Source organism: Sinocyclocheilus rhinocerous, unplaced genomic scaffold (genome assembly GCF_001515625.1).
Source record: "Sinocyclocheilus rhinocerous isolate Xijiao unplaced genomic scaffold, SAMN03320098_v1.1 scaffold1600, whole genome shotgun sequence".
Lineage (NCBI taxonomy): Eukaryota > Metazoa > Chordata > Actinopteri > Cypriniformes > Cyprinidae > Sinocyclocheilus > Sinocyclocheilus rhinocerous.
Window position 1 is genome coordinate 2,794,209 of NW_015665129.1, and position 11,810 is coordinate 2,806,018.

At 35.3% G+C, this 11,810-nt stretch overlaps 2 protein-coding genes across 2 annotated transcripts in view; both read right to left on the reverse strand.

Annotated features, from left to right (window-relative positions):
- Window positions 1-326: 326 nt before the first annotated feature.
- Window positions 327-5,472, reverse strand: LOC107731185 (MOB kinase activator 3A-like). Its single transcript, XM_016542185.1, has 4 exons — window positions 5,246-5,472; window positions 3,618-4,091; window positions 1,389-1,591; window positions 327-699 (listed from the first exon to the last, which is right to left on the reverse strand). The coding sequence occupies exons 2-4, from the start codon at window positions 4,033-4,035 to the stop codon at window positions 670-672; spliced, it is 651 nt and encodes a 216-aa protein (XP_016397671.1). The 5' UTR covers window positions 4,036-4,091; window positions 5,246-5,472; the 3' UTR covers window positions 327-669.
- A 762-nt stretch (window positions 5,473-6,234) lies between these two features.
- Window positions 6,235-11,810, reverse strand: part of zap70 (zeta chain of T cell receptor associated protein kinase 70) — an 11,553-nt gene continuing 5,977 nt past the window's right edge. The window contains exons 3-13 of the mRNA XM_016542183.1: window positions 11,080-11,240; window positions 10,558-10,696; window positions 9,610-9,694; window positions 9,392-9,408; window positions 9,257-9,296; window positions 8,457-8,640; window positions 8,170-8,376; window positions 7,689-7,881; window positions 7,211-7,351; window positions 7,011-7,123; window positions 6,235-6,878 (exon numbers count right to left, since the gene is read on the reverse strand). Of these exons, the coding sequence (XP_016397669.1) occupies window positions 6,761-6,878; window positions 7,011-7,123; window positions 7,211-7,351; window positions 7,689-7,881; window positions 8,170-8,376; window positions 8,457-8,640; window positions 9,257-9,296; window positions 9,392-9,408; window positions 9,610-9,694; window positions 10,558-10,696; window positions 11,080-11,240 (1,398 nt within the window). The 3' untranslated portion in view covers window positions 6,235-6,760. The remainder of the gene's footprint in view (window positions 6,879-7,010; window positions 7,124-7,210; window positions 7,352-7,688; window positions 7,882-8,169; window positions 8,377-8,456; window positions 8,641-9,256; window positions 9,297-9,391; window positions 9,409-9,609; window positions 9,695-10,557; window positions 10,697-11,079; window positions 11,241-11,810) is intronic.

Consider the following 11,810-nt stretch of genomic DNA (forward strand, 5'->3'; position numbering starts at 1 on the left):
TTAAATTATTATTACACAATTATTTCTGTCAGCCCTTTAACTGCGATCTAATTTAATTGTAAAGATTATGAGAAGGCTGAGACAAAACCTGAAAAGACAGTAAGCTGGAGAAACAGGATTGTTTTTCATTTAAGACACAGATAAGCAAAAAATCCACATGACATACCAGGTTGTGAAAGAAAATGGCAGGGATGATGTACTGAATGATGTCTCAAATGTTTATAGTAGTCAGACATTAAGTCCTACCGCGTCATCAAGTTTTTAGTTAAAATGAATGATGATGAGAACATGACCAGTAACCAAGAACAGAATCAATGACATACAGACAAGAGGAAGTGGTTTTAATATCTCAACGACATACATAAATAGTCAAATATAATCTGTATGTTAAAGATTATAACAGTTCGACAGAACAAAAGGAATGATTCAGAACAAATTTGGAAAAACAAAAATAATTGATAATACTGATTTCTATTAAAAATACTCTCCATATGCCTACACATGAGAATATAGAGAGATGTACATGTCTGTCCCTAAACAGAAGATTACAGTACTTTAAAAGCATATAAAAATAAAGTCTTTGAAAGTTTGGTTTCTGTTTCATCTGCTTTTAAACTGTAAATTTGCATGGTTCTGATCTGTCTGGAATGTAAAGGTCCGTTCTCTTTTTCAGTGGCACATCCGTGCTGTCATCTCTTTCTGTTAAGAGAAATAAACACTGCGTCAGTATGACAAACCATCACAAAACCACAAACTTCAGCCATCATCACGTATGTTCAGTCAGCTACCACAAGCTTTGTTTCAAATAAAAAAACAACCTGCCTCTTAAATTATAATCGTTTCTTATTCATTTATGCAATTAAACACATTGTTTTAAAATGTGAAATACATGAAGATCATATAATTCCGTGTTTAAATATACTTTTCAGATGGAAACACACTATGCAAACAGCCACGAGCTCCTGATGTCAGTAACAGGACCTGCGGGTGACACCTGATCCCACGGCACCAATTCAACTGTGACTACTGAGATAATGAACTGCTGCGTCTATAGACGAAGGGTTTTTCTGCATTAGGAGCTCGGACGCTCATTAACTGCCTGTGAGAAAATGATAGAGGCTGGAATATCAAAACCACTGACTCATCCTGTCCTAGTGTGGCCCTACCAATTAGCAAAGCCATTATAAAATGGGCTTGTTAGCAACTAATCATGACATGACGCATTAGTGCTTGTTTCTGTATCAGTCGCTCTTTGTTTCTCAGTTTCTGCTCTCATTAAGTTATGGAAAATCACGTTTTTAAAACCACGCACACATAAAGAGATGCATGCACAAATATAATATAATATAATAATTTTGTCTATTGCTACCTTTTATACATATGCTTACCAGAGGTTCCAGCTCTTTGTGGTCTATGAGGCTGAATTCAGTAACAAAGTAATAGAAATGTTTGTAACAGGTGTTCACGTGGGCCTCTGCTCCCATCTGGCTCACGCGGTCAAAGTGGTGGATGTAGACGTGGACAAAGACTCGGAACAAACGAGACAAGATCTTCTTTGCTACCTGCATGAAGGTCTTAGGGAATGGCGTACCTAAAAAGAAACAACACATAAAAATATAACATACGTTTCAATGTGAAAACAGTCAAAAGAATGACTGTTTTGTGTCTAAAACACAAAATCTTTTTTTTTTTTTTTTGCAAAGTATGGTAGCATACAAAATTATATACACTAACATTTAAAAGTTTGGGGTCAGTAAGATTTTTTTGAAGAAATTAATACTTATATTCAGCAAGGGCACAGTAGATTTGTTTAAAAGTGACAGTATAGACATTTATAATGTTACAAAAGATTTCTTTTTTAAATATATGCTGTTCATTTGAAATTTCTATTCATCAAAGAATCCTGAAATATCTTTCACGATTTCCAAAAAAAAAAAAAAAGATTGAGCACCCACATATTAGAATGATTTCTGAAGGATCATGCGACACTGAAAACTGGAGTAATGCCTGCTGAAAATCCAGATTTGCCATCACAGGAAGACATTTAAAAATATATTTATATAGAACAATTATTTTAAATTGTCATAATATTTCTCTTACGACCATAAACTTTCAAACGGTAGTCTAGGTTGAAGTGCAAGTGGGTTTATGAGGGTTAGTAATTTCTCATTGTGACTTCACATCCTTATCAGGTCCTAACATATGAAACTACATCAAACAAGGTATTTGTAGATTAAAGACAGAACTGAGACAACATGCTGAGCCTGCTGATATCATCAGAGGAAACAAGTGCCTCATATCTCTGGATGGGAGGAAACTCTTTATTGCTTTCCTTTCTCATCCGCACGTCCATCTGGGACACGTGCTACGATGGATTATAAATCGCAGAATCGTATTTCCCCAGCGCCGTATATTAATAGAGTCCTGCGATCTGACCTGTATGCAGACAACCATGTCCTTATACACGGCAGATTCTTCGACTGTCTCGTTGCATTAGCAGACTTGGTCTATTTATATCCCACTGTAAATTGTATGACCCAATTTGAAAGGCACCACAGATGTCAGATGGCAGGTTGAGGATAATGAGACAAAGCCTGGGAAGTCAAACACTACACTTGACCATCCCAAGTTTTCTGCATATTTGACTATCTATACCTTGAATTGGAGTTTATTTATCACCTTAAATGCTGCTGCAAATGGTCAACAAGTTACTTTTTATACAGTGACCTATATGATGGCCATTTTGAGACATCCGTGCTATACTAGAAGTGTCTTTAAATGTCCGCATAGCTCATTCTGATGACCTACAGAGGTTTAGGTTTGGAGGACTAAAAAGAGAATAAATACAGCAGCGTCAAAAGCTACTATATTTGGACATTTAAGCCACATTTTGATGACTTTTGAATGTTACTGCATTGCACAAAAAAATCTAATGATTTGGCATTCATTTTAAAGAATTATAAGCATAAGCACACTTTTCAAGCTAGGTTTTAAATGATTAAACAATTGACATACTAATAAAAGACTGATTTCATACTGTATGAAAAATCATTTGAATCAATTATAACTAGAAGTTAGTTATGAGATCAAATCTTGAATAATCCTTTGATATTTCAATATAATTAATCTATTTTAAATGTGACTTTGGTGATCAAATACATTTTCAGCTATTAAATAATTAATTCACTCCTTAATACACTCTTTAAAAAATAAGGTTCCAAAAGGAGTGGTTTGTAGTGATGCAATTGAAGAACCATTTTCTAAAAACATTTATGAAAAGAACTATTCTTCACTAGGGTGAAGAATATTTCAATAACCTGAAGAACGATCTTGGCACAATGGGTAGGTTCCATGGATGTTAAAGGTTCTTCAATGAACCACCGATGCCAATAAAGAGCCTTTATTTTGAAGAGTGTAAGCAAACTAACTCAAACCTTATCCCTTATCTACAGTGAAGTAAACAGTAAGTTATGGAAGATTTGAAAAAAAACAAAAAACTATATTCTTGTATTGAAAGAATTTGGGCTTTAAACTTGATTAACAACTAAACATTTCCAACAAATCAAGGAAATGTTGGTGTAAATCCAAATGTTTTGTTTGGATCATTTGGTCCTTACCAACATTAGTGGGGAAGATCTGCTCATTGTTGATTTGGACCTCAATCCATTCCATTAGCAGGCTCATGTATTTGGGTGCAGAGAGAGCGGTGGGCTTCTTGTACTTTTGCTCATCCTGCCAGCGGTACTCGTACTTCGGCCCGCCGGACATAACGGGACAGATCTGGTCTGTGCAGGAGTCGCTGATGGTGCCGTAGATGAGGTTGATGCGGTTAAAGAAGTCCACCACATGAACGGCCACCCAGTCATTGAGGTCTTCGCCGTGCGGCAGCTGCACCGCCTGCTTCAGGTCCAGGCCAGCATTTAGGGATGCCTGTGCTTTCTTGTGCAACTCAAAGCGCTGCGTTCCAGGCTCAAACTTGCGCTTGGGCCGGAATGTTCTGTCCTTGTTGAAGACTTGTTTTAGGGCCATGGACATGGTTGCTGGGGGACGGGATGGTTGTGTAATGTGTCTAAAATGAGCCTTTTGATAGCCTGAAATGAGAAATTAAAGACCAGATAAACAAGGACAATATTGTGTGGAGGCTTTTCAGTATCACCGATTGAGGAAGGATGGATACTGAATGAGAAAAAGGGTGAGAAAATAAAACTAGGTCAAACCTTGTCTCCTCCAGGGTTCCCAGACCTTTTGGAAGACGATTTAATATTATAAGACGAGAACATATTATTTACAATGCAACAATATTATTTGGTGCTTAGCAAGATAAAAACATTAACTAAAGAGGACTTTATTAATTTCCATGACTTTAATATTTCTAGGTTTAGAGATGGGAACCCTGGTAGACAAAACATTAAAAGAGTGCTTGAGATTTTCTGATTTCTTCTGGTTGTGACACTGAAATAACTTCATATTTTTCGACCAACATTTCGTTCTTGCACATGCATTTTCTCAAACTCAAGGATTAATTCCAATCGGCTGTGCTTCAACATAAGCGGTAAAATGGCACATGTACTGAGAAGCAGTAAACAGATTTTCTCGGTTTAACCAGCTGAACAAACAATATATCATATATGTTTAAAAAAAAAAGCTGGTCACTGAACAGGTTGTATACAGAGGTATTATATTTAGAATATTAGGGGAATTAATGAGTAATTTCCTGTTGGGCACCATGGGTGGCATTTACTGTGGCCAGGGCAGGGGGATTCCACCAATTTCTATAATATTTACAGTATGTTTATTAACAACATAGAACACATCTATTTCAAAAGTAGGCCTATGCATTTAAAATTTAAAATTTGTAGATAATTTAAATACTCATTTTTAAGTTAAATATACATATACATGTACATACATTAAACAGCTTTTAAATTGAATTTTTTTAAATATTGTAAACATGTAAATATGTACATGTTTGTAAATGAATGGATGCCAGTAGCATACATCAAAAGCAAAACAACATGTTGCGCGAGACGCTCGTCTGTCTACACTGCAATTCCGTATGACGATGTCGTTTTTAATGGCGTGACCAGGACTGATAATCACACAAATTTCACTTTCAATGAAACATATAGGTGCGACAACAAAATAACCTTTGTAAAATCGCGAACTGAATACCCAGAACGTACAGAATAACGATATTGTTAAGCAAATGTTTTCGTAGCGTACAGTGAAGTTGAAGCAAACTTACCGAGCGAGCGCCTTTCTTGTTCCGCTTTGATGTGAATTGCCTTTTTACACCGACCTCTATTTTGTACGTTATTCAAGAGCGTTCTTGGTTATTGTAATTACATTGTATTTGCAATTGTTATAGAATTAAAAGGAACGTGGCCTTCGTACTGTAACAATTATTAAGTCCACACTTTCGAAGGAAACCACAAGCCCCTCCCTGCTGAGCGAAGTACACTTCCTCTATTGAAACATCAGTGGAGCCTCTCCAGTCTGCCACTGAACATGAAGGAAGTGCATTGGATACACTGTGGTTACTAACTAACATCAAAACATTTAATGCATCGGAGATATTTATTGCAAAAAAAGTTAAAAAGCAGTCTTTTAAATTCACATTAAAATAAAGTATTAGCTGGCAGACTTACTCAAGTGAATATTTCTTAGGGAAGGTTTATTTTTGAAAATCAGTTTCTGAATACCTTAAAATCATACCTTAAATACTACTACTACTACTACTACTAATAATAATAATTATTATTATTAAATACATAAAATAAAATTAATAAAATATAAATAAACACAATCATTGGCCAGAGAAAGATGCAGTTTATGGTGTAAGTTGTACGGAATTGTAAGGATTTATAAAATCAAATCATTTCGGCTGATAAATATAGTAATTAATAATAAATTTGACATTTAAAACAATTGTGACAACTTGCCCTAGAGTCTGACATTTATAAAAAATTTACCTGTACTAAAAACATTTACCTTACATACATAGTTTCCTCTTGAGTGTGGCATTAGCTGTGGTCTCCTCTATATATTTGTATAATTTTTTTATAAATGTCTATTATCTTTTTATGTTCAAGTGGAAAGGTTATGCGATAGTGCATGTTAACATGATTTGTTTTATTGTATGTGCAGTTTATTGCAAGTTTAAAAAACTCCAGAAGTTTCACAAAAGGAATACATACAAATGTTTGAGAACATATATTGTCAAAAGGAATACTGAAAATTGCAGGAAACTTACAATCAAATTTTTCAACAGAAAACAAGACCATGAAGTTTGAATAAGTATTTCTTTTTATCTCGAAAGTGTTAATGGATGACAGAGAAAATAGCTACAGTACATCCATCTGATAATAACAGATAACAGATAACGTCAATAACAGAAACACTTGCAGGAGGAAAAGTATTTCCTGGCACATTTAAATAGTAAATAGGCACTGAATAGTATTATGAGTACTGATAATAGCAGGCCAATAATTTAAAAAAGGTGACTTGCATTACACAGTCAATAGTTTGATAGACATAATATTAAAGTTATTTAATTATGAAACTGTTCTTCACATGTTTTCATTCTGTCCTGGCTCAAAACACACAGGTCAAAGGGACCCACTGGAAAAAAAAATCTGTACAAAAACGGAAAATTTGGTAATCTTCTGCCAGCACATTAACCATTAAGTTTGCAGACATTTCCTTTAACCCAAAACACACCGCAAGGCAATGCTAAATTCAAAATGCGTAATAGATTTGATCACTTAGGGGGCTTTCCGTTCTCTGTTTTCATGTAGTCTGGAATCTTTTTGGAAATGGAGTAATAGAAAGTTCTCATCGTCTCCTCCACTTTGACAAAACCTGGCCGTTCTTCATGCCTGAAGAAGACGAGAGTCAGATGTCAGTCAGAGGTTCTTTATATTCCCCTTGAAATTCCCCTCAACCACACACAAGCAAACAGACAAGTATTACAAGTAGTTTATAATGTCAATGCATAAGATTATATTTACTTGTATGTCCAGCACTCCTTCATCAGTTCATACATGGCCTCAGGACATCCAGCAGGGCAATCCATACGATTACCACTATCAATAAAACTCATGACCTCTGGGCCTTTCATTTTCTGCATGAGGAAAAGTAAATGGATGAAAAGTCATATGTGCAACTCACTGAAGTTGGTTTTAAGTACTGTGACAGTGTAAATATTTACCTTATAAGGCTTTCCTCCATAGGAGAAGGCCTCCCACATCGTAATGCCAAAGCTCCAAACGTCACTTTTACTGGAGAACTTATGAAACTGAATGCACTCTGGTGCGTACCACTTCAGAGGCCATTTACCTCCTGTACGGGCCTACCCACATACAAAACCACACTCTGAACAAATATTCGCTTTTTACCTTTTTATCGCACCATCATTCAGTAGCATCTGGCTATTTGATTATACTGCTGTATTGGGCCACTGATGGTCATGTGATTAGTCATGAAACAGGAACAAGGAACTAATCCAATTGTAAGTATATTTGACACTGCAACATACTGTGGAAGATTTAGACATGTATAGAGAGAATTTAATTTCTCCAAGACTACAATGTGTCCCATTAAAGTACAAAGACACACAATGTACTAAATGCTATTAATTATAATTAAAATGTAATTGTGTTCCAAGTGTACACCTGAGAGCAGCCCACCTTGTAATAGTTGTCATCTGCACCCAGTGCCTTGGAGAGGCCAAAGTCACTGATCTTGGCATATTGTTGGTTGACTAATAGTACATTACGGGCTGCCAGGTCTCTGTGCACAAAGTTCCTTCCTTCTAAATACTTCATCCCCATTGAGACTTGATGCATCATCATCACAATGTTTTCCATAGTGACCTGGTCCCTGAGAGGTGCAAAAACAGTTAGTGTAAATTGATGATCAACATATGAATTTTCTGATTTAGTCAGAACAATGTTTTAAATGATGACTCTATTTATACAGATTATAGAGATTTCACACTTTAACACAGAAATCACTATTAAATCACAACTAATATGTCACTAAAATATATTTTATACAGTTCTAATATAGACTATATGTAGAAAAGAAAGTCCTATATTCTTCTACTATACAGTATATTAATAACACAAAAAAAAGCAGTTATAAATATTGTTATTCTGATTTACTCACTTCTTGCCAGAGAGAAACTTGTTGAGTGGGCCAGCGGGGGCCATTTCCATCACCAACATGAGCGCTTCAGCCTCACAGAGTCCAATCATGCGCACGATGAACGGATCACTCAGCTGATGCATAAAATGGGCCTCTCGCATCATTTCATCCTTTACTGATTTTTCATTCTCATTCTTCAACACTTTAATCGCCACATCAATCTGTTTGCTACACATGAGAAGGAAACATGTGCTTATGAAGTAAACTTAACATGTTACAACACAAATTCTTCCACTCTTTGTAGTCACCTTTCCATTTTGAATACACCTTTCTTGACACAGCCGAAGTTGCCTGAACCAAGCTCCACCTCATCGATCATGAGCTTGTCTCTCTTGATGAACAGGGTCTTCTTCTTGCATTCATTTGGATCATCGTAAGGACTGATGAATGCATCATGGTCCATAGGCAGTGATGGACGTGGAGGCTCGGGTACTGGGCAACATCACAGCAGATGTTACATACATGACGTTATTAGTGTGCTATTAACTTTTAAAAGTGCTAATTAGTTTTTTAGGAAAATATTTAAAATATTATTGCTAACAAGTGAACATAAATATCCTTGTGGTAGCTGTAGTGCTTATGCAGCAACACATTAGCAACATATATTTTTTAAGCACACAGTGGTTAAAAATTCACATTTGAGCTATGGTTGTGGAAAATTCTCTTAACGTAATGGTAACCACAGACCTTATTTTATTCATAAATTGAAAACCAGCATTCTGAAAACCCATATAAATTCCAGCAGAAACACGTGGTTAATGCAAATCCTCTTCTTCAAGACCACAAACTGCACAGCTCTACAGTAAATCCAAGCGATTTATTTTTGTTGTTCTTTGTGCAAAAATATGTGGTCTGATTCCAGAGAGTTTAGCAGTAATAGCCAAAACTTTATGCATTTATCACTAAGACAACACAGAGACTCTGAGACTTGGACTAGTTTTGTTTTAAACATATTTCAAGTAGACATACATTTCTAGGCATATTTGTTGATTTTATCACTGCTGTTAGATGGTTTCAACTTTCAAATGTTGTACCGATACAAACTTACCCATAGGGGGCGGTGTGTATCCATTACCTCTCTGCCTCCTCTGAAACACACAAACAGAAACCCCTAACGATTAAACAAACGCACAATCTTATTAAATGTCTTCAAAAAAATAGATGTTCTTTCAGACAGACTTACCGGAAGATTCATAAGAGCTAAAAGTTAAGAAAAGAAAAGAGAAGAAAAATATGATCTTAGCCATTTTTACTCACAAATAGCTAGTTATTTCAATGAAATTGTACCATGTCAAGCCCCAAGACTGAATGTTCAGAAATTTGTAGTGTTTATACAGAAATTTGTAGTTTTGGGTAAGAGATATTTTTTACATTCAATGTTTTTAACATTAAAGTTTTTACCTGATGCTGCATTGCTTTGGTTGACACACGGTTCTCTCAGTACAGTCACAAGACCATCAGGCTTCATCTTTAAATACTCCACCAGCTGCCCTCCATAGGAATATAATTATTACAAAAAACATCAATGACAACTACAATAATAAAAATCACACAACGACTTTGTAAAAGTCTTTATATATCTAGATACATTTTGACATGGTCGTAAATTATTATTGTATTATCTATTGAATGTTTTTGCTTGCTTTGCAGATCAGTATGGCAAGCCATTTTGACTTTTATTCATTCGCAGGATATAAATTCTTGATATCAACTATTCAGCTTTCACTAGTAAAAATGCTAATTCTTGATATCAAGAATATACATTTTTACTAGTTGAAATTTAATTCCTGATATCAAGAATTTGAATTCTGCGCGTGATGACGTCATTGTTGATATCAAAAATTTACATTTTTACTAGTGGAAATCCAATTCCTGATATCAAGAATTGGCATTTTAACTATAGTGAAAATTGAATTGTTGATATCAAGAATTTATATCCTGTGAATGAATAAAAGTCAAAACGGCTTGCCATAGATCAGATCTTAAGCTGTTACACTAAAAAAAAGTTTCAATATTTTAAAACAATTTAATATGCACGTTTTTATTGTGCAATACTTTAAATTATTATTTAATTTAATAATTATGTTGTGCCAAACACCACAGACAGCATGTAGAAATAAAAAATAATTATAATCTAAACCATCTATGTTATCGGCATACTCTTTTCTTGTCATACTCCTTTTGGAACTAAATATAATGAATTAAAATACATCAATGTTAAATCTGATTTTGTAAAAGCAATTACATTCTAGCGGCGTTGTGTGAAGGGTATTTTTACCCCTCAGTCTTTTTTTACTCCTTAATAAAGTGGAATATGAGATGACAGACTCTTTGATGGGTGAAGCATACCTGCCACACAGTGTCAAATTTAGTTCCCTCTGGCATTGCGTATCTCCCTGATTTGTCGTGTAAGATCTGATAATGGTATACTGTTTTTCCGTATGTCACTGACAGCGCGAACGTGCCAAATTCTTCTCTCTCTCGGACTCTGGAAAACAAAACAAATGACAAGATCACAGGTCAGCGATTTGTTTACTGGCGATGTGCCTTCTGAGTTATAGGAGTAACATGTATATGTTATCTCGACCAATCCTGCTGTGTGTCTTTCTGAATTTCCTATTTTCACGATGCAGAGAAAGCTTTTTGAGGGAATGAAGATGAGCGAATACAGCATCTATAGCCAACATAATTTTTGTAATCATCCGCTTTGCCTTGATTTTACTCATTACATCACCCCAATACCCAACTCTATCCCTGCTACAAACAATATTGTTCATCAGATTTGCCTCTAAAAGTAGCCCGTGTGTCATCATGACATTTCCACCCTAACGCTGCAGGAAAACTTTAGACTGACTCAGGCTCTTCACTCACAGGAACTTTCCATCAGGCTGAGATCCCGAGTACAGTCGTCTCTCACCCTCCTGGCGAGGGATCTTGCCGTGGAACCAGGGCATTTTCTCATGCGCTGTGGTGGCAATCAGTTTCTCTAGCTGTGGGGCCTGGCTAATGATGGCTTGTTCCATGGCCTCCCCCTAAAAAAGATAACATAATATTTCATTTTTGTGATCTCTTATTAAAAATGGTCAAAAAATGTCCTCACTGTTGGAGTCTGACAATAAAAATGCATAAAATATGGTGTAAAACGCATTTAAATAAGACGTATAGCTTTGGCCATAATGGTGTGATTAGCAGAAAAAAGACTTTAATGTGTACGCAAGACTATCTTTTCTAATGTCTCAATGCAAAAGTAACTTTAAGGGATCCATTATACAGTTAACTAAAAAAATGAAAAGCACGAATTCTAAAGAATAATTAACTTACATAATAATTGTTGGAAAATTGTGCAAATGTAAATGTAAGAATGTCTGCTAGTACACTTTTCATTTTAAAGTTAGAAGAACTTAAATTTCCACTTAATATATGATTAACTGGACAGCCCACCTAAAAAAAGTTAAATTCTGTCATCATGTACTCACCCTTGTGTTGTTCAAAATCTGTATGCCTTACTTTCCTCTGTGGAACATTAAATAAGATTTTTAGAATTCTTTGTTAAAAAAAAAAAAAAAAAAGTTTTCAAAAGTAAAATGTTAACCAAAACTATT